This window comes from Phascolarctos cinereus, unplaced genomic scaffold, assembly GCF_003287225.1.
Source record: "Phascolarctos cinereus isolate Bilbo 61053 unplaced genomic scaffold, phaCin_HiC Scaffold_5;HRSCAF=322, whole genome shotgun sequence".
In the NCBI taxonomy this organism is placed as follows: domain Eukaryota; kingdom Metazoa; phylum Chordata; class Mammalia; order Diprotodontia; family Phascolarctidae; genus Phascolarctos; species Phascolarctos cinereus.
The window spans coordinates 356,147,499-356,174,380 of NW_027555958.1; the positions used below are offsets into that span (position 1 = coordinate 356,147,499).

General features: G+C 40.5%; 1 protein-coding gene across 4 annotated transcripts in view; it reads left to right on the forward strand.

Annotated features, from left to right (window-relative positions):
• Positions 1 to 26,882, forward strand: part of SUSD4 (sushi domain containing 4) — a 223,742-nt gene that overhangs the window by 183,459 nt on the left and 13,401 nt on the right. For all 4 annotated transcript variants that reach the window (XM_020982193.2, XM_078156298.1, XM_020982197.2 and 1 more), the window contains 2 exons: positions 24,711 to 24,902; positions 26,050 to 26,194. In XM_020982193.2, the coding sequence (XP_020837852.1) occupies positions 24,711 to 24,902; positions 26,050 to 26,194 (337 nt within the window). The remainder of the gene's footprint in view (positions 1 to 24,710; positions 24,903 to 26,049; positions 26,195 to 26,882) is intronic.

The window sequence follows — 26,882 nt, forward strand, 5'->3', positions numbered from 1 at the left end:
CCAAACACAAGGTAGCCTTAGCAGTTCTACCCCTATACTATGGCAATCTCCCTCCCCTTCTATGTGTTACACTCCTGCAGAATACACAGATACAGCTCCTGTTCCAATGAGAAAAAATGAAGGGAGCTGGGAAATAAAAATGCCCATCTTAACTGATTTAAAAATTGTTGTTGTTTAGTCATTTTCCAGTTGTGTCCAACTCTTTGTGACTGCTCTTGGGGTTTTCTTGGCAAAAATACTAGAGTGGTTTGCCATTTCCTTTACTAGCTCATTTTACAGATGAGGAAACTGAGGCAGAGTTAAGTGGACTTATCCAGGGTCATACAGCTAAGTAAGTGTCTGAGACCAGATTTGAACTCAGGTCTTCCTGACTCCAGGCCTGGCGTTCTATCCACTGTGACACCTAGCTGTCCCAGATTTCTCCCAGATAAGAGGGGACAATTGCCTACCTCCTCTATGTGGAAGAAGAACAAAAATCCTGGTAGCCCCCGTGGTAAGCCAGGGAAGCCTGAACATACACAGGGATTATGCTCCTGGCCTGCTGAAAAAGTCTGCTAGGATCCTAATGGCGAGTTAGGAAAGAAGCCTCATAAAAGCTTGTGCAGGAAATGTGGCATTATTTCATTAAGCCTGTTAGGTTTGTTAGTATTACAGGCCCCCCGGATGCAAGGAAGCATATGTTCCCAGGCGAAGCTTCTTTGGAGCCTTCCCCCAAGATGAAATGAGTAGTGATCATCTGTTCATGTTAGGAATCTATGTGCAAACCACTTTATTCTGCAATTACCATCTGCTTCATTGTAGCCACAAACAGAGTCTGGCTGGGGGTGGTGATGAGAGAGAGTGTGATGCCCTCAAATCAGGATCTGGTACCATCTTAATGAATGTGGAAAATGTAATTATGTGGCTGGTACACGGTTGGGCCCTGAAGAGGAAGGAGAGGTGGTCAGGTCAGTGGACAAGCTCTTATTATATGCCAGGCACTGTGATAAATAAAGGCTGAAGATACAAAAAAAGGCCAAAACAGTCCCTGCCCTCAAGGAGCTCGTTGTCTAACGGAGGAGATAACATATAAATAACTAGGTATATGTAAAATATATACAGAGTAAGCAGAAGGAAATCTTTGAGGGCAGGACACTAGCAGCTGTGGGGATAAAAAAAAAGGCCTTCTATAGAAGGTGTTTCATGTGGTTCAATTATGTCCAAGTCTTTGTGACCCCATTTGGGGTTTTCTTGGCAAAGATACTAGAATGGTTTGCCATTTCCTTCTTCAGCTTATCTTACAGATGAGAAAGCTGAGGCAATCAGGGTTAAATGACTTGCCCAGGGTCACATAGCTCATAAGTATCTGAGGTCAAATTTGAACTCAGGGAAATGAGTCTTCCTGACTCTAGACTTGGCATTCTATCCACTGTGTCACCTAATTTTCTCTCTACAGAAGGTTGAGCTAAATCTTAACAAAAAACCAAGTTGTGAAGTGCCTCTGGTTAACTTTCAGATATCGTGTTTGTCTGAGTTTGACTTAATGATAGCCCTGTATGTATCAGGCAGGGGAGCAAAGGAATTAGGAGAGGTTCTCACTGAGAGATGATATGGGTACAGAAGTAAGAGGCACACAGAGGAATGCCAGAGTATGGGAGAGCTGGGTGTGCTACAAAGCATGTAAATGTTTTCACCTAATGTTTCTCTGCATCTGAAATCATTCTGCCATCATCTGAAATCCAACCCCTTGGAAACAACCCAGATTTAAAAGCTAGAGCCCATCAATTTACACACCAGGGATAGAGATGAGGGATAGAGATCATAAGCTTTAAATTCTAAGCCTTATTCTTCTGGATATACTGGTTAACTGGGTGATATTGGAGAAAACCTTTTAGCAAAGCATTTGTTAAAATGTCACAGAGCCCTTGTGGATAAGATACAGGATATGGGTTTGGTGATGAAACAGATTTGGGACTGGTTGAATGATTAGACCAAATAATCATAACAAAAATAATAATCCTCCTCCATCATTTATATAAATAATTTTGTTTGCATATATCATTTCACTGAATCCTCCCAACAACAACCTAGCTACCACAGGTGGTATTATCCCAATTTTACAAAGGTGAAATAATTTACCTAAGACCACTCAGCTAGTTAGTGCCCAGAGACAGGATTCAAACACAGGTTTCTCCTAACTCCAATCCTGGTGTTCTTTCCACTCTACCCCCACTGTCTCCTAATATCATTAAATTAATGATTTATCATTAAGTTAATTTGTCATTAAATTGTCCATTTGAAAGGAAAGTCACTAGTGGTGATCCTGTGCTTGATTCTCCTCAAACACAAATACTCAGATGACTTCTCTTTCTCTTGATTTTGCAAGGATAGGAGTGGAGAAGCCTGCCTGTTTCTTCCTTTAAAAAAAGAAAGTTGAATCACTGCCTTTTGTCATTATATGACAGTCATTTCTGGGAGGGAGAAAATAAACCTCTTCCCTCCAGATGAAATTCTCCCTTATAACTAAAACAGCTAAGCAAAAGCATCCAGTGGTGGCCACCTATGACAGTGTATACATCATTCTACCCGAGTGGTACTTTGCTTTTCTTTTTGAGGGAGAAGATAGATTTCATAACCTCTTTTCCAGGATCCTCAATGGTTTTTCAGTTTCGCAGAGTCTGGTTTCCATTTAGTGATCTCTTCATTTGCATAGTCTAAGTAATAATAGCAGTAGTAGTAGTGGTGGTGGTGGTGGTAGTAGTATATCCTTATGACTCTGGGAGGTAGGTGTTATTGTTATCCCCATTTTACAGATGGGGAAATTGAAGCAAGCAATGATTAAGTGACTTGCCCAAGATTGTACATCTAGTAAGTATTCGAGGCTAGATTTGAACTAAGGTTTTCCTGACTCCAAGTTCAGCATTCTGTTCACCACACTGACTGGCTGTTTTAGTCATTATGTATAATGCCCTTTTGGTTCTGCTTATTTCCTCCCACAGTTCACTGAATTCCTTGTATTTGTATTTTTTTCCTACACAATAGTATTCAGTTACATTCCTATGGAATAGATTTTTCAGCCATCCCTTAATTGATGAGTACCCGCTTCATTTCCCAATTTTTGTCAGTTCTCTTGTAACACACTCATCAAGGATGTCCTTGAAATATGTTCAGATTATTCTCATAAAAATTTTATATAGATAGAAAAATAGGCATATAGGTCAGTAATTATTCATGTCTTCTTAGTTGCTTTTTTTGTAATAATAAAATATATTCCCCCCCCAACCCCCATGCCTCTGGTATCTTCCCTTCCTCAGCTACCTTGAGAATTGATCCCTTGATGCCCTCACCATTGTCATCTCTAGCATAGACCTCCTTTTTGTACATTTGATTTGGTCCAGCTGCTTTCCCCATCTTTGTTCCTTTCAGTGCCGTTTCTCTCTCTTTTATAAGCCCATCTGGCACTGTGAGGTTAGAATCCAAGTGTAGCGTTCTATTATCCTCAACAGTTTGTTGTAAAAAAAAGAAATCTTTGCCGATCTTTCTCATCTTGTGTATCTGTCCGTCGTCCTTCTAGCTTCCTTCTTAAATGTCCTCAAGATGACTTGGCTTAGTTGGATCTCACATTAAGCTTTCTTGAAATTGGTTTAACCCTCCACTGTTTCTGTTTCATTAGCTGATACTGCTTATGATTTTTCTACTATGTGTCTCTCTGTAAGATTTTACACACAATTTGTATTTTAAATCAGCGTTGCCTCTGTCTGCTTTATCTCTCTGCTTGGCAAGTAAGTCAAGTGTTTACTGGCTAAGGTGTTGTTTAGACCCTTTTGGTTTCATTGCTATGGCAATTGATTTGTATTCATTAAACTTCAGTATGAAATTATTGTAATTGTTATTAATGTTCTTTCCTCTGGTCATATCCCATTTCCAGCATGAATAGCTTGATAAAATAGATTAAACTGGAGTTGTTTTAACTGCATACTATATCTTTTTTCATTTGTGTTATTCTAGCTTTGCATTAATTTTGTTTTTGTTTTAATAAGTTGGCAGCTGATTCAGAAATGAATCCCATATCAGTAATGAGTTGCTTCCTGTCTGTTAAAATATAATCAGTTTCATTTTGTGTGGCATCATCGGACTCTGTCTAGTGCCTCCTAATTCTTTTATTGAAAAAAAAATACATTTGTGATGCATAGACATCTGTGTGCAGTCTACAAACAAGTCTTTGGCCTGTCTCATTCTTTATTCCTGATCCGTATTTTCCCATTTTTAAAAACTATTCTTTCTGCTTTTCATTGAAGTTACCAAGTATCGAAGTATAGATTGGTTTAATTTAGAAGATCCTATTGAGTTCTTTGTGGAATTTCTCTGCCTCTTTTTCCTTTGCCCCAGATTTTGTTGCACTCTCTAAAATGATTTGCATGGTAGTCTTTTTGGAAATATGTATCGTAAGTCCTACAATATGGAATGACAAGATGTTCCACAAAGCCACATTTCTTATTGTCTTTAATATACAATAAAAACAACTTTGCCAACACCTTTATTTGCTTCTCCAAGGAGAACCTGTAAACCATCCCATTTAGTTTCAGCATTCTTTTTGTCTTTTGTTTTCACTTTTGGTGATATTATCAATACTGATATAATTCTCTTCCTCCAAGAATATGCTCACTTACCCATTGCTGGATAAGAATCTCACACTATTAAGAGTACCAATAACTAAGTTAACATTTATAGGTGATCTAAGAAACGAATGATGCTGAGGACTGTCCGTTCCTCTTACTTTGAGGCTGCCAGTATTACTGCAGAAACCAGGGGGAGTTAGACTGAAAGAGGTATTGTAACACTTCATTTCATGGATTGCTGTGGACAAAGATTTCATCACCAAATGGCCAGCAATCAATCAGCGTATATTTATTAATCATCTACTATGTGTCAGGCACTGTGTTAGGTGTTGAGAATACAAGGACAAAATACAAAACAATCCTTATTCATAAGAAGCTTACAAGGAAGGAAGGAAGGAAGGAAGGAAGGAAGGAAGGAAGGAAGGAAGGAAGGAAGGAAGGAAGGAAGGAAGGAAGGAAGGAAGGAAGGAAGGAAGGAAGGAAGGAAGGAAGGAAGGAAGGAAGGAAGGAAGGAAGGAAGGAAGGAAGGAAGGAAGGAAGGAAGATAGATCATAATAAGCATACTGGTTATGAGCCTCTCTGTTCCTAACTAAGCTGTCCCTTGGAAGACAGACACAATGTGTTGCTGGGAGTGTACTCAAAAGTATTTCCATCTTTGTTAAGCTTTCCAGAGTTTCCTAGCCTTCAAAAACCCAGGATTGCCTGCAAGCACTGATGAAGCATCATAACAGAAACATGTGGCTACTCTATGATAATTAACATTCCGATCAATGGCATTGATGAATGAACTATGAAAGCACAAAAGTCCCACCTCTCAAATTTGCAGAAGACACAAATCTGTTGGCAAAAATCTTGTCAGCCTGGAGTGATAGGCTAAATCTAATAAGGTGAAATTCCATAGAAGTAATTGTAAAGCTAGCATTCTGGTTTAAAAAAAAGTCAACTTTATGAGTTTCTGTTTTCTCTTTATTTCCATATGCTCCTCTGTAAAATGGAAATAGCAAAATTATTCCCAGGCCACTGGAATGACTAATTAACAATAGTCTCTCAGCCTGAGAGTACCAAAGGCTATACAGTAAGTGAACTAGTCTATGTGCCAGGCACTGTGCCAAGTCCTTGGGATACAAATGCCAATAAAAAGTAAATAGTCCTACCCTCAAAGCGCTTATATTCTCATGGGGAAAACAGTGTTTAAAAGGGAGCTAGAAAGAGTTAGGGGGAATAAATTTGAGCAACATAAAGATGAAATCTGAAGAGTAGGAAGAGAAAAGAAGGATGACTGGGTCCTTCCTCAATAAATTCCCCAGAAAGAGCTGATCATCATTTTGCTTTTGGACTCTTGGTTGTTCAACTAATGCCAAACACAAGAGAAGACAGACTAACTAGGTCGATTGGCTTCTTGTTTCCAGACCTGGGAGAATTCAGCGACTCAGAAATGCATCTTGACCAGCAGCCTTCCCCAAGTTTAATATCCTGATGGAAATCTCAAAGAATGTGTGTCGCAGCAGAGGAAAGATGAGGCTAAGGGGGAAAAATGGAAAGAAGCTATTCTTGTCAATCTGATACCACTAGCATTTTTTTAAAAAAGATTGACAGCTTCAGATTGACAATAAACAGCTTCTTTACATTTTTTTAAACCAATTATTCTGCTTCCTTAGGAAGACCTGGGATTTTTTTACCCTTCCCCCTACATACATCTGCTTCATTTTTCACACCTCAGATTGGCAACTGTTGTTTTTATAGTTTTGTTTTTTGGTTTCTTTGACTTTCCCCACATCCACCACAACCACCTCGATATTCTAAATGTTGTTGGGATGCAATTAAAGGAGTTTTGCATTAAAAATTCCATTTTTATCACACCTTATTGTACTAAGATCTGCACGATCCTGGGAATAATTGTCATTCGTCAGCTGCATTTGTGAAGAAAGAATTAAATAGCTTTGTTTTGAAAGTGTTAAGAACATTGCCTAATTTTTTCTGTTAGGATTCTCAGCGGTGGGACAGGCTAGGTCCTGACTTTTCCCACTAAAAATACACATAAACACTGTCATGTTGTAGCAGTATGGAGGGTGAAGAAACTTTAGTAAAATCATTATAATATGGGTCTCTCTTTAGGGGAAAAAATGAATAATTTCCATTAGTAATACTGAGTTAATATAGGATGAAAATTGGAATGAATAATTTCCATTAGTAATGCTGAGTTAATATAGGATGAAAATTGGAACTGGGACCCTCTGGGAATTTTGCAGGGTAGGGAATATTCTTGTTTACTGTGAACACATTGGAATCTTTATTTGTTCAGCACCTACTAATGTGCAAAGCATAGTGAGAGTTATATCTGACTATTGTCCCCCAAGCATGGGAATCCCCTAAGTCTCCATCCCTGCTTCTCTTCTTTCTCTTTCCACTCTCTTTTGATGATCTCATCATCCCTGTGCAGATGTTACTAAATAATTAAATACTTCTTGTTGTTGAGTCATTTTCAGTCTGTGTCTGACTGTTTGTCACCCTATTTGGGGTTTTCTTGGCGGAGATACTGGAGTGGTTTATCATTTCCTTCTCTAGCTCATTTTACAGATGAGAAAATGGAGGCAAACAAGGTTAAGTGACTTGACCAAGGTCACACAGCTAATAAGTGTCTGAGGCTAGACTTGAACTCAGGTCTTCCTGACTCCAGGCCCCATGCTCTATCCACTGTACCATCTAGCTGCCCGAATTACATACATTCATTTGTTTACTTATTTAAGATTCGTCTAGGGGCAGCTAGGTGGCGCAGTGGATAGAGCACTGGCCCTGCACTCAGGGGACCTGAGTTCAAATGTGACCTCAGACACTTAAAACTTACTAGCTGTATGATCCTGGGCAAGTCACTTAACCCCATTGCCTAACTAAAAAAACAACAACAAAAAACCCCACTCATCTATATAGCCACATAGATAAATATGTGTATATGTATATATTATGAATAATATATAGATATATAGAAAGGTTTTCTGGCACACCCTGCACATATATACACACATATATAATATATAACATATGTATGTCACATGTTTAGTAGTTTTAAGCTATTAAAACTTAAAATTTCACTAAGACCCAGTAATATATACATCTCCAGCACTAATCTCTCTCTCTAAATTCTAATCCTCAATCACCAATGCCTTCGGGGCATCTCTACTTAGTCATCCCATCAAACTCAATATATATGAAACCCAACACATTTTTTCCTTCCTTAAACCTTCCCCTCTTCCATACTTTACTAATTCTGTTTTGGGCACCACCATCCTCCCTTCCACCTCATTACCCAGGTTCATAATCTTACCCTCATCCTTGTTTCATCTCTCTCCTCTAAAACTTGTTGATTCTGCCTCCACAGCATTCTTTCAGTCTATCCCCTTCTCTGCTCTTCATACAATTCGTCCGCGTAACCTCTCAACTAGAATATTGTAATAATCACCTAATTGCTCTCCTTCCTTTCAGTCTCTGATTCCACCCCACCCCCAATCTTTCCTCCACACGGCTTCCAAACTAATCGTCCTAAGGTACAGGTCTGGCCATGCCACTGCTCTGCTCAAAGTTTTTCGGTGGCTCCCTATTGTCTCTGGGATAAAATCCAGATTCCTCAGTTTGGCATTCAAAGCCATCCACAGTCTGGCTCCCACCTACCTTCCCAGCTGTATTTCACATTATTTCTCTTCACATCATCTAAACTCAGGCTAAACCAGAGTACTAATCATTTCCCAATATTTTGAACTTTTTCTTCACTCCCTACCCCCGCCACCCCGCCCACCTTCCTATCACTGCCAAGTACCACAGAGAGCCAGTTGGATAGTGAGAAACTGTGCTGTGTGACCATGTGGATTATTGGACACCATTTATTTCCAATCAGATAGCAACAGTCCTAATGCAGCCAGGAGACTGCAAGTATTAGAATTGCTGTCGTTATGATTTATTATTGACTGTTCTTGCTTGGACACTGCCTGTAACCAGTGAATACCCACATTTTGAGCCTCATAAAGTCCATGACTGTTGCAGATATTTCCTAGATTTGCAGGAATCATGAAAGAGGGGATGTTGTGTCTACTTTTTGCTATCTTTACCCAGATGCTATTCTGTTCATAATAGCACTGATGAGCTCTGAGGCACAGGCTGGAACTGAAGGGGTCCTAAAGAAGAAACCTAATCTTTTCTAACTCAAGTGTGTAGGAACACAGGTTATTTTCTAAGTATTCTAGTTATGGACATTTGGGGGTGGAGTGGGAGAGGATTAGGTCTTGATAGGGAGAAGATGGAGAGGATATAAAGAGGCTTTTAAAATACAGAGAAAGATTTTTCCCCCTTAAGCCCTCAATTAAAAACATTTTTTAAAAATTACTTCAGCTCTTAGGTTTAAGGATAAATGCCAGGAATAAGGATGGAAGTCAGAACTAAGATGGGGAGAGCTAAGTACCCAAAAATGTGTAAGTGGACAGAAGAAGGGCTGAAGAATTAAATTATCTAAATAAGCTCAGTAATAGACTGACTCCGCTTTAAGATTTTGACTCAAAATGGCCCCATGTATAGGAATTTTGCTGATGCGATGACAGCTACAAAAGCTACTGCTAAAAAATCCATGTGCACTCCCCCACCCTGTTCTTTCCTGCCCATGATTCAACCATGTTGTCCAAGTCTCAGTTAAAACACAAAAGCATTAGAAAAAACAACTGGTTTAGAAGCGGGGAAGGTCTTTAACTAAAGATTTGAGGACAGAACTTGGGGTTTTTTGAGCTGTTTCTCCAAATACTATGCTAGCCTTTGATGATCTCTCCTTTTTCTGAATTCCCAAGGTACTTAAGAGGATGTACTATATAATAATAATAATAGTAATAATAATAATAGCTAACATTTATATAACTATGTGCCAGGCACTACGCTAAGCACTTACAATTAATTACTATCTCATTTGATCCTTATAACAACTCTGTAAGGTAGGTGCTCTTGTTATCCCATTTTACAGATGGGGAAACTGAGGCCAAACAGAGGTCAAATGACTTGTCCAGGGTCATGCAGCTAGGAAGTATCTGAGGCTGGATTTGAACTCAAGTTTTCTTGACTCCAGACCCAGCACTATATTCACTGTACCAATTAGCAGTTTCTTTATATCCTTTCTTGCAGTACTAGCTAGTTACTTCATAGAATCACAGATTTAGTGTTTGGGAAGGACTTCAGAAGAAGCCATCTAATCTAACTTCGTCATTTGATAGATGAATAAACTGAGGCTCAGAAAGTTTACATGACTTAACTAATCATGGGCATATGTCCTTTGAGACTGTCTTCTACATCCCTTACATTTTCCCATAGTTTCTAGGCTGGTCCTAACCCATCTTTCTATCCTCATTATACATTATTCTCCATCCTGAAGTCTATAGTTGAGGTGAACACCATTCCTCTCTATTCCTAACACATAACACATTATCTCCCACCATTATCCCTGGGCCTTTGTGCCAGTGGTCCTCCATGCCTGGAATGTACTCCATCCTCACTGCTGCCTCATAGAGTCCTTCTCTTCCTACCAAATGCAGCTGAAGCATCACAAAATTTTTCCTAGTCCTTCCAGCTGATGGTGAGGATAGATGGATGAATGGGTGGATGGACAGGTGGATGGATGGATGTTTGGATGGAAAGAGATAAAGAGGGCAAGAGAGAGACACAGAGAGAGAAAGACAGAGAGAGAGAGAGACAGAGAGGGAGAGGGAGAACACATATTACATGCATATTATGTGCCAGGCACTATGATAAGGGATAGGGATATAAATATGAACAAGCAAGACATTCCCTCCCTTTAAGGAGCTTACGGTGGAGGAGTTTACACACTCTTTGAGAATAGGTATTATTCCATTTTTTGAATTTGTATCCCCAGTGTCCAGCACAGATTCAATTATATATAAGCACTTAATAAATGCTTATTGTGAAAGTGACTTGCCTATGTTTATATAGCTAGTGTCAGGCAGCTAGTGTCAAACCTAATTATGTCCTGACTCCAAATCCAATAATTTTTCTTTTTTTTAAATTCTGTTTTATTATGACTAATATGGAAATGTTTTATATGATTGCACATGTATAACCTATATTAGATTGTTTACAGTCTGGGTAGGGAGAGAGGGATAGAATTTGGAATTCAAAACTTAAAAAACCAAATGTTTAAAATTGTTTTTACATGTAATTGTGGAGAAAAAAAATATTATTTTTAAAAGTTCTATTTTCCTTTTTAAATCAGCAAAAATTGATATTCTTTCCCTCCTACCCACCCCACCCCTCTTGAGAATGAAAGAAAAGCAAACAAAACCAAACCTCTCTTACAAACATGAAAAGTCAAGTAAAACAAATTTCCACATTGGCCATGTGCAAAAAAAAAAAAAACCCATCTTCCATTTTGCACTCCTAAGTCTTTCACCTCTCGTGTTTAACATTAGTCCTCTGGAATCGTGTTTGGTTATTACACTGATCCGAGTTCCTAAGGTTTTCAAAGTTGTTGTCTTTGTCATATTGCCATCACTTTATGTAAATTATTCTCCTGGTTCTGTTCACTTCCCTTTGCGTCAATTCATACAAGTCTTCTCAGTTACCTCTGAAACCATCCATTTCATCATTTCCTACAGCATCTTACTATTCCATCATATTTATATTACATTACTTGTTTAGCTATCCCCCAGTTTATGGGCACCCTCTCAGATTCCCATTCTTTGCCACCTCCAGAAAGATCTGTAAATATATTTTTTAAATTTTTTTGTTTTTTAAAGAGTTTTTTTTCCAATTACATTCATTTTCCAATAACAGTCATTTTTATAAATTTTGAGTTTCAAATTTTCTCCCTCCATCTCTCCCCTACCCCTTCCTAAGACGGGAAGCAATTTGATATAGATTACATATGTGCAATCATGTAAAACTTATTTCCATATTAGTTATGTTGTGAAAGAAGAAACAGAGCAAAAGGAGAAAAAAGCACAAAAATTAAAAAGTGAAAATAATATGTTTCAGTCCATCACTTCTTTCTCTAGAGGTGGATAGCATTTTCCATCACGAGTCTTTTGGAATTGTCTTAGATCATTGTATGACTGAGAAGAGCTAAGTCAGTCATAGCTGATCATTGCACAACATTGCTGTTGCTGTGTATAATGTTCTCCTGGTTCAAGAGCTATAGATATTTTTGCACATTCTTATTTGTTTTGCTTAACATTAATCCTTCCCTTAAACTGCCATCTCACTAATTCCCACTTCTCCTGTTTCTCTATTGAGTGACATGTAATTTTTATACCCATCTGTATGTGTGTATATCCTGCCTTTGACCATTTCAGATGAGAGTAAGGTTCAAGCTGCTCTCCCTATCACCTTCTCCTCTTTGTGAGATTGCATGAGTTAATTTCCCAACCCTCCTTTCCATTCTGCACCTAGTATATTCTTCTTCCCCTCTCTTTCCATCTTCTCTTAAGATCATCCAGAAATGACATAGAACCACTCCTAAGATTTCCATCTAATTAAATTCCCTCTATGACACCTGATGATAAGGTTTGGTGGGGACACATGTATCATCTTCCCATATTAGGATATAAGCTATAATGTTCCTGGAAATTTTCATTTGGGAGTTTCTTTCAGAAGCTGACATGTGGATTCATGTTTCCCTTTGGTTTGAAGAGCTCTGGGTGGTATTTCTTTGAAATAGGATGTTGAGGCTCTTTTTTTGGTCATGGTATTCAAACAGTCCAATGATTCTTAAATTTCTCCTCTATCTGTTTTCCAAGTCAGTGGTTTTCGCTATGAGATATCCTACATTTTCTTCAAAAAAAATTTTTTTTTAGTCTTTTGACTTTGTTTGCTATTTCTAGTCTCATGGAGTCATTTGGTTCTATTTGGCCCAATCTAACTTTTGGGGAGTTTGTTGATTGGGCAAGGTTTTGTACCTCTTGGGGCAAACTATTGTCTCCTTCCAGTTCTTTCTTCCATAGTTCCAAATTCTTTTCCAATTATTTTTTCTTCTAATACTCTCATTTCATTGACAAAAACATTTTAAAACTTCTTCTCTTTTTAAGCTTTTGCTTCATCTCTTCCAGGAATTTTAGCTTAATTTGTGACCACACCATTTGGGGCTTTGCTTATAGACTCTTTGGAGTCCTTCTCTTCTAGGTTTGTGTCTTGAACACAGCTATTTTCATAATAGTTTTTATGGTAGGATTTTTTTTTCATTTACTCATTATGCCAGTCTATTTCCTGATTTCAAGCTTGATGTTAGGGTCAGGCTCTATGCACTTCTGGAAAGGGGCTGATCTTGTCTCTGTTTTCTTGGGGTATTAACTATTGTGTTGTTCCAGGACCTCAGGGACAACTCAGGCCACGGACCTGAAATCTTTCAGTGCTTCTGAAATAACCTGACCCAAGGTAACATCTGATTGCTGTCTGTCTGGTCTGAGCTCTGCAATCTAACTTGGATTTAGGTCTGAGCAACAGTAGGTTACTCCTGGATTTGGTCATTATCAGTCAGCTGAGCAGCTCTGCTGGTTCTGAGACACAGAACTACAGGCTCTTCTTTGGGCTGGGATTTCTAGCCTAGTTATTTCTCAGCAGGCTTCAGAACCATATCATGGTTACTCGCTTTTGAATCTGCTCTTTCTCAGAACATTGCCAAGGGCCTCCCTAACCAGAAACACCACCCCAAGATGCAGGTCCCCTCATTAGTCCATCCTGGATCTGTGACCCAGAATTGGATAGTGGGAGACAAAGCTACCAGCTGTCCCCATCAAACTGCCCTTGGTATGAGTCTAGCGATACTCTAGTAAGGGTCTGGGACCTGTACTTGTTCTGATGGACAGCTTCTCCTGGCACCACACCAGAGTGAGTGTTCTGTGCACACTACTGCTGGCCAGACCACGTTCCCAGAGTCCACAGACCTCTCTATCTCCCTGTGCTGACCAGGGATGGAAAAAGCACTCACTGACTTTGTCTTAGATTTTCCCCATCAGGAATGTGTGCATTTTCTCTATCTGTTTGGAGGAGTTTGGAGGAGGAGCTCACTCTATTGTTTCCTTCTACTCCACCATCTTGGCTCCCCCAGTGAACTTTTCACACAAGCACATTACCTCGAAGAATCTTCTTCTATTTCTGGCCCAAAAGAGCAGACACAATGAGGCCCTGAAACTACATCCTGAACTGCCATTTTTCCAGCCCACTTAAGATCACAGCTGGAAGTGTAACCAAGAGAACAGTCCTTCAGAATTTCTAGAAGAAAAAGATTGCTGTAGGTTGAAACATATCGTGGCTGATCTTATGACAACATCACAGAATCTCAGAGTTGGAAGGGATCTCCAAGGCCATCTAGTCCAACCTGTATACCATCAGGCATGTGCTGACAAATGGCCATTTGGTGTGTGCCTGCTATGTTGGAAAGTCTCCAGTGGTGGGAAACTTAGCTACCTCCCAGGCAGCTGACTCTACTATTGGAGAGCCCTGTTTGTTTGCAATTTTTTCCCCTTGTTTTGAGCTGAAACCTTCTCTGCAAATTCTGTCCCACTCTTCTAAGTATTGCCCTTTGTGTCTGAATAAATCAAATATAATCTCTCTTCTATGTGATAGCTCTTAAATACTTGTGGACAGCTATCTTTTATCCTTATTGAATTTCATCTTATTATATTCCACCCAATGCTCTTCCCTGTCAAGATCCTTTTGTCACCCAGTGTGTTAGCCATCCCTCCCAACTTTGTGTCATCTCAAAAATAAACATTCCATCCATGCCTTTTACCCAGTTTTTTTGATAAGAATAGTAAAACAGCACAAGACTCAACCAAGATCCTTGGGGAACTCACTGAAGATCTCCTTCCAAGCTTACATCATACCCTTATTGATAATTCTTTAAATCCAGACATTCAAGTAGTACTGAATGAATCCACTTAATTATACTAGCATCTAACCAACACTTCACCATATTTTCCATAAGAATATCATGAAATACATGTCAAAAGAGCTTTTCAGGAGCGCAGCTGATAGAGTAGTGGCCCTGGAGTCAGGAGGACCTGAGTTCAAATGCGGCCTCAGGCACATAATATTTCCTGGTTTTGTGACTCTGGGCAAGTCACTGAACCCCAACTGTCTCACCAAAACAAAAAAACAAAACAAAACAAAAAAGAGCTTTGCTAAAATCTAAGTAAACTAAATTACCAGTGTTCTCTTGGTTTTAGGAACCCCATCAGAAAGGAAAAAGTCATTCTAGAGTGACCTCTACTTGACAAAGCCATGGTCAGTTATTATACGATTATGATAAGGTTCCTTCTTTATCTGCATATTCACTAGCTGTAGCTTTAATAATGGATTATAAAATTTCTCTGGAAATCAAAATCAAGTCCCTTGTTTGCATAGTCTGTAGTTCCCTTCTTTTTCCTTTTTTGAAAATCAGAATAAAATATGCCCTTCTTCAGTCCTATGATTACAACAACAGCAATAATAATAAGCATTTACATAGCACTTTTAGTTTTGCAAAGCACTAATTGTGTCATTTTCTCCTCTCAGCAATCCTGGGAGATAGGTACTATTACGACCTCCATTGTACAACTGGGGAAACTGAGGCAGACAATGGCTTGCCCTAACTCACACGGCTACTAAGTGTCTGAGGCTGTACTCGTATCTTCTTAAATGGCAAACACTCCAGTATCTTTGCCAAGAAAACTCCCAATGGGGTCACGAGGAGATGACACAACTGAAATGACTAAACAGCAAATTCTTAACTCTAGGTCCACTGTACCACCTAGTTGCCTCTCCTGTTCTTCATTGACTTTGAACCTGAGTATGTTCATCTATGACTTAAATTCATCAAGGAAATTACTTGCTCTCTTTCTGTCTCCTTCTTTGGAGAACTGGTCATTAGTCAGGAAAGCTTCAGTACTCATCTGGCCTCAGACATAGTGGCTGTCTGACCCTGAGCAAATGACTTTTAATCTCTCTAAGCCTCAGTTTCCTTTTCTATAAAATGAGTGTTTACCTTCAAGGTTTCTGTGAGGAACAACGGACCAATATACATGAGGTGCTTTGCAAAACTTAAATAGTTACATAGTGTTATTATTTGGAGGATTAGCCCCTTGGTGGCCATTTTTGTTTCATCTTTCGGGTGGAAAGATCCTTCTCCTCCACAGATCAAACTAAATCGAGAAGTGAGTTAAATAGCCTGCCCTCTCTCTTTTGTCAGTTATCATTGTCCTGTCCATCCAGAGCTTCAATCCCATCCCTCATTTGGTCCAGCTCTTTTTGCCCAGTCAAGGTAAAAAACAAAATCTTCTGGTCTCCTCCTTCTCCCCTCCAGCCTCGGCTCCTTCTGAGTTTTAGCTCTGCTGACTACTCTTACAGGTTCTTGCCGTGCTTTTATATTCATCTTCTGTCTCCTTTACTTCCGTCTCTGGTCCATTTCCTTTTAAAATCACAGTTGGTCGATGACTCTTTATGCATCCATACGCATTGGTGCCTCCAGCCAGTTCTTGCTTTTTCACTCTTCAGGAAATTTTTCCTTTTTTTTGGAATTGTTTCTTTTCTGTGTCTTTATATTTTCATTACCAAGAATCTCTCATCCCTCCTCAGCCTACTTACCCTGTAGAATTTCAGTCCATAGGAACCTACTTCTCTTTCCTCTGAGTCCCTTGAAATCTGTTCTCCTCAAATCTAGGGTGTGTGCCAGACTATGCCCAGCTTATTGTATCACCAACTCTAGGAAAAAGTGTTGGCTACCTTCACATCCCTCCCCCACCCCTCCCCCAAGATTCCTATTGTCCCTCCCTGATGATGGGGAGCAGTTCTAGGCTAGAATTCCCCTTTGATGATTTCTCCACCTTCTCCAGCGCTCAGCACAGTGACTGGCACATTTTTGTTGTTGTTTAGCTGTTCTTCAGCCCTGTCTCACTCTTCACGACCCCATTTGGGGTTTTCTTGGCAAAGATACTGGAAGGGTTTGCCTTTTCCTTCTCCAGCTCATTTTACAGATGGGGAAACTAACATAAACAGAATTAAGTGACCTGCCCTAGGCCACACAGCTAGTAAGTGACCCAGGCTGGATTTAAACTCAGGAAAAGGAGTATTTCTGACATCAGACCTGGTGCTCTATCCTCTGCACTCCCTAGCCACCCAAGTCTCTCTATAATCTTCCTACTCCATTCTCCATTCTTTTCCTACTTTTCCAGTCTTCTCTATACATTTTGTTGTTGTTAAATCATATCAGTCATGTCTGACTTTTTATGACCCCACTTAGGATTTTCTTGGCAAAGATACTGGGGGGAGGGGGAGGAGTTTGTCATTTCCTTCTCCAGCTCATTTTACAGATGAGGAAACAGAGGCAATCAGGGTTAAGTGACTTGCCTAGGGTTACACAGCTAATAAGTGTCTGAGGCTTGATTTGAATTCAGGTCTTCCTGACTCCAGGCCCAGTGCTCTATCTGCTGCACCTAGCTGCTCAGCATTTAGTAGGTGTTTAATAAATACTAGTGGACTTAACAAATCACTGACTAATCTTTTGACAGATATAATTATTATTAAGGCAAGCGTAAACTGTGAAAGGTCTGAATTAGGGTTGGGAGGTAGGGGATACCATGGCAACAAAGACCCACAATGTAGGATAAGCAAGAATAATTTCATCAAAGTAATAGAAAAGATAAGTGAAGGTGAGCATCCTCTTCTAACAGCAGAGAGAGGCCCTGACATGCTGGCAGAGTAGATCAGTTATATGGGGTGCACCGAGTGCTATGATGCTAACTCACTGGAGCTGGGCCAAAGTGGTCCTTTTGTATGAAATTGAGTTCTTTGTCAGGCACACAGCTCTCAGTTGAATCTTGCAGACCAGCTATCACTCATTAGCATAGAGCTTAGGTGTTATAAACACATGAAGACAAATAAAGGAATTCCAGTGGCTAGATCAGTAGCAGAGGTCACAGCAAGTCCGAAAACAAAAGAGGCATTTTGTTCCATCTGTCTTTACATAAATAAACTCTTAAGCAGCATTCCTCCTCAGGCACAGCTGGTCAAGAGAGCTCTTCTTGTGGCCAAGAGAGACCTCCAGCACGTAGCTGGATAATAGAAGTCCGCCATCACTATGCTTCTGTGGCGGGCTTGTGATGTTTACCAAACTCCCCATCTCCCCATCTCGTTCCTCTTTCTATCTAGGTGGTCTGCAGTATATACTCCAATGACAAAATCACTTCAGTTTCCCCCTCCATTGATCGCCCAAGTGTTCTCTAACCATGAATGCCTCCCCCACCACAAACACACACACACACACACACACACACACACACACACACTCTCCTCTCTCTCTCTCTCTCTCTCTCTCTCTCTCTCTCTCTCTCTCTCTCTCTCTCTCTCTCTCTCTCTCTTCTTGAATTCCTCACACTGGAAAAAAAAAAGAATCTCTTTTATGATTTCCTTTGCAACATAATTTGACAACACCTGCTTGGAACATTTCAACATGCTCCCTACCTGACCTTTCCTGGCTAAGATATAACAGAAGCAATGACTTTATTGTCTAAATACTAAAATACAATGCCACACCTCCCTTCTTTTACTTATTCTGTTCCTTTAGAATAAGGCACAGCTAAGTCCTGAATAGTACAAATAAAGAATCCTGTGAAGTGGTTGTTATTATTTGAATTCAGAAGCACAGCCATGTTCCATGGGAAAAATTAAACTACAAGCCAGGAGTATGCTAGAATCAGCTCCTACTGGCTCATAAGCGCTGATTGTTAGATTTCCAGCTTGAGCATTTGCACCTTGGTAAGTGCTACAAGTCAAGGCTTGATTGTCTTAATGATTGTTTAAGCTTAGGAAAGTGATGGAGAAACCGTCAATAACGCAGATTAAACTTAAAAGTGCCTCCATCTTTTTGGAGAGCCAGTTGTTAAACATTTACCAGCCTACCACAGATACCAGAGCAGCACCTAAGATATTCCTATAGCCCATGAAGCTGTCACCACCCTCCAAAAGGATGCATAAGTGGGAAAAGACTGGTTTCTTTGGGGAGTAAAGCCACTTGTTTGAATTGAGCAAAAACCCTCAGTCTCTAATGGCTTCTCCACCCAAGCCCCAGCCACCCTGTGGATAATCGAGGTATGTCCCAATCTGAGCTTTCTATATTCTAGTACCAGAATGCATTCCCTGCCTGTCCCTCCAGGGAGACATGAAACCATCTTCTTTCTTTTTCATCTTCTTTGCATTCCACTGAGTAGAAGAACATTCCAAAACTCTAGGGCTTTTGTATTTAATTAGTCACTCTTCCTGGAAGAGGTAGAAAGTGTGAAAGAGCTCAGTATTACCATGCTTCTTCAAGTTCCTCTACCTGATGGGTAATGCCAGGAAGCTTTTCTGTTGTTGTTGTTGTTTCTTCCTTCCACGTTAAAGAAAGGGCATAGTTACCAAAGATCAAATTCCTGCCAGAAAAGGTTTCCCTTGAAGCCAGGCTAGCAGTCTGTCAGGTGTCATCCTGAAGGAAATTAGGAGGTGTGAAGACGAATGTTTCTGCTGTTGAGCTTGGGGTAAAAATACATCTCCATTACAAGCAGGTTATGACAGCTTCATAATTAAGCCCTCTGCAGTGGGTGGTTTTTATCTAGCTATTGAGAAAACTTGGTGATCAGACTGGTATTCTGTCTCCAGATGCTCTGGAGGCCAGCCCCAATCTGGCTGTCTCCTGATGTCATGCAGAGACTTGGAATTCCCAACTCTGAGTGTGATAGCAGGTGGAAGTCTAGCTGCTTGGGCATTTGCCTCTTTGAATGGCTGATCTGAGAAGTAAAGGGGTTGTTTTACTTGTCATACAACCTCCCTCTCCTCCTCATTTGGTCCAGGGTTGATGAGGTTCCAGTAGTTTTTGTCTCAGGATACTGACAGAGGCCCAGATAGGTCGGGCAGAGGGAGAGAAATCACCCCCTAGTAACTCAGTTGGATGCATTTCTGGGGAATAGGCCAATCTGTCAGGGCATTATCTTGGTTTTGATAAACAACCTTGCTAATTCCTTGTTGTCCTACCCTCTCTTCAGTTTGAGAGAATTAGCTTAGCCTGAGAAAAACAAGTCCTGAATGCCCCTCCAGGCTTCTAACAAGATTGCCCTGTCTGTTTTCCCCCCAGTGACTGTTGAGCACTGCCTGAGGGCCTTCATCTTGTTATTTTTCATCCCCTCATTTTTTGATCTCAGTTGTCAAAAAAAGAGGGTCTTGGGAATATAAACAGAGCCCAGGGTCTCTGGGGGTTGGGGAACAGGCATTGTCACACATTATAATCAGCCTCCCAGGAATGCATATTGGACTGTTTTCTCTCTCCTATCTGTTTTTCCACCTCCCTCACTTTGCCTCCTCTTAACTTTTATGCTGCATTCTATGTCCACTGGGGCTTTCAGTTAAAAAAAAAAAGTATGAAGGTCATGGGTTTCAAAAGAACTCAAACATGCATTGTTCAAATTATATCAAAATCATCTGCATCTATTTACATCTGCTGCTTCCCCAGCAGGACAATTCAGACACAGAACTCCAGGCTGAGTATGACCCACACCCAGAGTGGCATTTCTGATTTGTTTTTTTTTTTTTTATGGTCAATCCACCCTGAACCAGATATAGAGAATGAACATCAAAAAGCCTGAAGCTGAGCCTTGGCTGACAATTTTTGATAAATTAGCCAATAAACTTAGTCCTTCATATTTGTATGTTTGCATATGATTGTGTTCACTGCCAGGCACTGGCTTAAACTATTTAATTATACCAAGTGAAGGACTTGAAAGCAGACTTCCTTTCTGTGGACTTCTTGGCAGGATCCCTTGGTGGCTCAAGGCATGGGTTTGAAGATATCCACAGCAGCAGCTGGGTTGGATTATTTAGAGCCATCAAGGTAGAGAAACTAGAGTTGGAAAGAAACTGTGAGATATCTTACTCAACCTCCTCTCATCTAACTGATGAGGAAAGTGAGGCTCAGAAAGGTAAAGGGACTGCACCGCACACAGTACATTTTGTGGCAGAGCCAGGAAGGGAAGCCCTTTGCCTCTTGTCTCCCAAATCAGAGTTCTTTTCACTGGACCACAGCCCAACAGTGGCATATGCATAAAAAAGGAAGGAAGGAGGGGAGGAACGGAAGGGAAGGAAGGAAAGAAAGGAGAGAGGGAGAGAAGAAGGAGGAAGGAAGGAAAGGAGGGAAAGGAGAGAGGGAGGAAGAAGGGAAGGAGAAAGAAAAGAAGTAAAAAAATAGAGTGACAGAGATTGAGACAGAAACCAAGATAGAGAGATTAGTATTTGATATGTACCAAGCACTGTGCTAAGTGTTAGAGATACAATTAGAAAAATAAAAGAATATTCTAATTAAGGAAGATGGCACATATAGAAGAGTTCAACTTCAGGGTGGGTGGACAGACATAATGATCCTTTGGATTGAGCAGCAAGTCAGACAACCATTCCCAGTGGTCTGCAGGGTCCAGCCACAGATCAGATGCTAAGGCCTGGTGGTGCCTCATCTTACTGAAGGGATTGTAGTTAGTTACTTCTTTCTCATAGAAGCCATGTGAATGGCCATGTCTGTCTCACACTCAAAAAAAGTTTCTGTTATAGTTAGAAAGAAGCTGGCTCTCTGGATTTCCTCCAGTAGGATAGGGCTAGGGGACTGGCATCCAGCTGGGAGAGGAAAAGGGAAAGGGGACATTGGCAGGGAAGCTGGCAGGAAGGGGAGATCACAGTGATATCTGGGCAGAGGGTGAGTTGGGGCAGATGGAAAGACGTGTGTACACATGGTCGACTTATAGAATACATCTTCTTAAGAGCAGGAATTGTATCAATTCTGTCTCTGTATTCCCAGTGGCTAGCATAATGCCTAGCACATAGTAGGTACCTAATAAACACTTTTTGATTGATTGATTGATTGGAAGATAGATTAGAAATAGGAGATCCTAGATGAAGGAAGATCAATAAACAGCAAGCATTTGATAAGTTCCTTGTATATGTTGTGGATTGTGCAAAGAACTGGGAGTACGAAAACAAAAACTAGTTCTTGCCTTCAATGAGTTTATATTCTAGAGTAGCTGATAGGACCAGGAATGGCCACTCGTAGACAGTGATGCTTGAAGCAAACCAGTATGTGCAGAGGCCAGACGAGAGCCCAGCCCTTCCTGGCTTTGAGGTCCATTCTCTATTGACTGTGTCATGGTGCTTGCATAGTATATGTTGGTAGCTGTGTAACGGATAGATTGCTATATGAAGTAGATAGAGTACTAGGTTCAAATTCTATCTTCAATACCTGTGTTAACTAACAAGTTGAATACTAGAAACTTATTTAGCTTTTCTGTGCCTCAGTTTCTTCATAGGTAAAATGAGGAGTTGGGTTGGATGACTTTGAAGGTCACTTTCAGTTTAGAATCTAGAGGGGAGAGATGAGGCAGAAATACCAATGAGAAGGGTTTTTCAGTAGGCCAGATGAGAGGTGATGAGGCCCTGAACTTGAGCAGTGGCCATGACAGTGGAGAGAAGAGGGTGGGGGTAAGGTGTTGTATAGGTGGAAAAGACAAGACTTGGGGGCTGATCTGGTACCTGAAGTGAGGAAGAGTAGAGAGTGGAAGATGACTCCATGGAAGTGAAGCTAGGTGACTGGGAGGATAATGGTAACTCTCAACAGAAACAGGGAAGTTTGGAAGAATTGTGGGGTTTGAGGGAAGGATTATGAGTTATTTTCATTTGGCGGGGCATTGAATTTGAGATACTTTTAGGAAATTCAGTTCAAAATGCTCCAAAACAGCCTGAGCTGCACACCTATCCAAAAGGCACCAGTGATTCTTCATTAACTTTAGGACCAAACATAAGCTTCTCTGGCGATGAAGCCCTTCAAACTGCCTAGCCTTTCTCTCCAGGCTGTTACATTAGTGCCCTTCACACACTCTGTACTCCAGCCCAGTGGACCCACTTACCCCCTTCCATATGGGACATTCTGTCCCCCATCTCTGTACCTTTACGCAAGCTGGCCCCATCCCTGGAATGCCCTTCTTCATCACCACCAGTCCTCAGAGACTTTAGCTTCCTCCAAGGTGTGATTCATAGGCCACGTCCTCCTAGAGGCCTTTCCTGATGTCTCCAGTTCTTGGTGTTCCCAAGCCAAAATCAAAACAAGACACGTGTATTTATTTTCTGTAAATCTCCTATGTTTACTTGTCTGTGAACACTGCTCTGCCCTCCTCCCCCTTGCCCTCTCCTTTAGAGCAACGATTGTCCCACTTTGGCATTTGTAACTCTAGCAGTGTCTAGCACAAGGCCTTTATGTCCTGTCCTTCTCCCGCCTTTCTAGTCTTCTTACACCTTACTCACTCCCACCTATTCCGCCTCTTTGCTAGTCTCTGTACAGGACACTCCATTCCACTCCTCGGTGTATTTTCACCATCTCTCCATGTCGGGAATGCTCTTCTTCCTCATCTCCCCCTCCTGGCTTCCCTGGCTTCCTTCAAGTCCCAGCTAAGAGCTCACCTCCTACAGGAACCCTTTCCCAATCCGGCTTACTTCTAGTGCCTTCTCTCTGCTGATTATCTCCAGTGTATCCTGTGTCTTGCTTGTTTGCTGGCATGTTAGATCTCCTGTTAGATTTTGAACTCTGATGGCAGGGACTGTCTTTTGCCTTTCTTTGTATGCTTAATACTTAGCACAGTGCCTGGCATAGTAGACATTTAATACATGTTTATTAACTGACTGATTGACCCATTGTAAGCACTTAAAAATGACTATTGATTATTGACTGACTGTTACATCTATTTGGTAAAGCCAGTTCTCTGTGCTGCAAAATATAAGGCCACCAATCACCACTAAGGCCATGGCAACTGCTTGGAGTGTTTTTTCCTTCTGGCCATTTTACTATTATTAATAATAAAATAGCTAATGTTTATATAGTGCTTTAGGGTTTAAATATACATACATTTAAATATATATATATATACATATATATATACATATATACATATACATATATACATATACATATATATATATATATATATGCATTATCTTACTTGATCTTCACAGCAACCCTGAAAGGTTGATGCTATTTTCCCGTTTTACAGATGAGGAAACTGAGGCTGAAGATGATTAAGTGACTTGCTCAGAGTCACATGGCTAATATGCATTTGAGGCAGGATTTGAGCTCAGGCTTTCCTGACTCCAAGTCCAATGCCATATCTTCTTTGCCACCTATTAATGTAATTCTTCCTGCCTTACAATCCAAGGCACCTTAAACTGGAGAACTGATGTTGTCGTTCAGTTGTTTTTTACTTATATCTGACCCTTTATGACTAAATTTGGGTTTTTCTTGGCAAAGATACAGGAGTGGTTTGCCATTTCCTTCTCCAGCTCATTTTGCAGATGAGGAAACTGAGGCAAACAGGGTTAAAGGACTTGCCCAGGGTTACCCAGCTAGTAAGTATCTAAGATCAAATTTGAACTCAGGAAGAGGAGTCTTCCTAACTCCAGACCCACCACTCTATCCACTGTGCCAACCAGCTGCCCCGAACTAGAGAATTAGAAATGGATTTTTTCTCCCTTTCCTTTTTCTCATGGTGATGCTTTGAGCAAGATTCATAAGCGCAGCCAGATAATAAATAGATTAGTAGCTGACCACCACCAAAACACTTGTGATTAGGCATTTGGGTAAAAACATGAGGACCACAGTGTTGTAATCTTAGATGTTACCCCCCCCCACCCCACCCCCATCTATCACATTGTTTTAGCAGCAGGGTTTGGGTTTAGGATATTTGTCCCCTTCTGTATTACTTATACATACCTTAACATTATTTACTAGGTTGCCTGGCATATGATGGTATGCGTTATTAATAGAGCAACTTGATATCATCTATTTAATAGGTACATCTTCTGCATTGTAAGAAGAATCTCTTTTATGATTTGCTTCTTGACATTACATGACAGCAATGCATGCTCAGAATATTTCAGTGTGTTTCCCATTTGACCCATTGACTAAGCTGGAGAAGAAGCAGTGACCTTATAATCTAATAACTAATTTAGAAGAGTATCTTTAATTAATTGAATTTTCTCAGGCCTTACATAGGTCAAGAACACATGTACTGAATGTTTTGTTCTTTCCTTCTGTCCAAGTATGTCCACTTCCACCTATTGTGAGTCACGGAGACTATATCTGCCATCCAAGGCCTTGTGATCGTTTCAGTCATGGAACTGTGATTGAGTTCTATTGTGATCCTGGTTACAGCCTCACCAGTGACTACAAGTATATCACTTGCCAGTATGGAGAATGGTTTCCTTCCTATCAAGTCTTCTGCATAAAATCAGGTAAAAAGGGTATCAGGATTGCATTGTTCCTGGGGGACTTTTTTTTTCTTTTCATCAGAATTATCAATCATTCAATCAAGAAACTTTTCTATGTGCCTATTATGTGCCAGGAAGTATGTTAGGTACTAAGGATATAAAAATAACAATGAAACAGACCCTGCCCTCAAGTAACTTATCATCTGCCCAGGGAATTATGAGCATGTTCTATTCGAACTGAGCCCCAAGGCTATGAATTTGTTCTTCTTTGTTTGTATTTGAAGAGGACCAGTGACAGCATAGGGTGATGTCTTGACTCGAGCATGAATTGGATTTAAGTGAGGCAGAGTTGCACACAGTCGTCAGCCTCACGCTCTCTTCCAGAGTCATGGAAGTCCAGTGGCAAGCCAAAAGTCAGGACGACTAGTGATGGCCCAGGATGGTACAAGTAGGATAATTCTGAAAGGCACGTGAAGAAAAATATTAGAAGGCAATGTGATGCAATGGAAAGAGTGCAAGATTTGGAGTTAGAGGTCCTGGGTTCCAGTTCCCAGTTCTGCCACTTAATATCTGTGTGACTTTGGCAAAGTCACTTAGCCTTCCTGGGGCTCAGTTTCCCTAGATGTAAAGTGAGTAGATTGAACTAGATGTCCTCTAAGGAAGGTCAATTTCAGTTCTAAATCTATAATCCTATAATTTGCCTTTACTTCAATGTTTCTTGGAGTGAAAGGGACCCTGCATAACCTCTGTTAAGAATGGATTTCCTTGTAGTGGATGGGGGAGATTTCCTTGCTCAATAAGTAGAATCCCAGAGAGTCAGAGGCGGCTTGGTTGGAAGAGGATCTGAGACTAGATTCCTATCCAAGTTAGCTAGTGTAGAAGTACAATGTTGTTGCTTCCCATCTGAGTTCTGGGCAAATCTCACTTAGCAGATTCATTTTAAAATGTTATGTGGCATCTAATGTGGTGTAATATGTGCTGGATGGTTGTCAACCATTATCTCTGCAGAACCCTAATGGGTACAGTAGACTTGCCATGAGCTTTTCAGTTTGTCCAATAAATCCAGCGAATGAGCACAAAGGGAACCTTTACAAACCTGCTTGTCTGTGATAGCTTTCTTGAAAATCTGGAAGGAAGTTTTACTGTATTGCTGTGTTCTCTTCTGTAACAGAGCAAATTTGGCCCAATCCCCACGAGACCCTACTGACAACATGGAAAATAGTGGCGTTCACAGCAACCAGTGTCCTTCTGGTGCTTCTGTTGGTCATTCTTGCCAGGATGTTCCAGACCAAATTCAAGACACATTTCCTTCCCAGGTCAGTACCATTCGACTTTCCATAGATCATGAAGTCCCCCACTATCTGGTCATTCTCCCAGCTACCTTGAGCCAGAAAAACAGAAGAGGATTGGCTAAGTTTTTGAACAGTGCAGAGTGGAGGTTCTGAGTAGGGGCATGAGGGAGAAGTAGCTGGCTTTGACAAAATGCAGGCTTTGAAGTCAGTAGGACCTGAGTTCAAATCTTGTCTGGGTCATTCACTGCCTGTGAGGCCATTGGCAAGTGATTTAACCTCTCTAGGCTTCATTTCCTCATCTATAAAATGAAGGAGTTAAACGACATGGTTTCCAAGGTCCCTTCCCGCTCTAAACCTATGAACTCTAGGAAACCTAGACATGATGCTGACTCACAGTCATGGGGTCATATCACATTTGGGAACTTAGACATCCAAGACGAAAGATCCTTTCTTCATCTTTTCTTTTCCTACCTTGATCAAATACCAAAAAAAGGGGGTTTCATTTGGTTAGCATCATTGTCAAGTAGGATTTAATTTCTCACAACTGTATAATGAGCTTAAGCATTGTACAAGATAAGTCAAGCGTGCATGGTCCTTTACACTCAGATAGCTTACAGATAAGAATGGACATGTGATGATTAAAAAGGTTCAAGAGATATAGTTCTGGGTAATTTAATCATTTTATTAATAAGGCCAGTATGTTATTAATAGA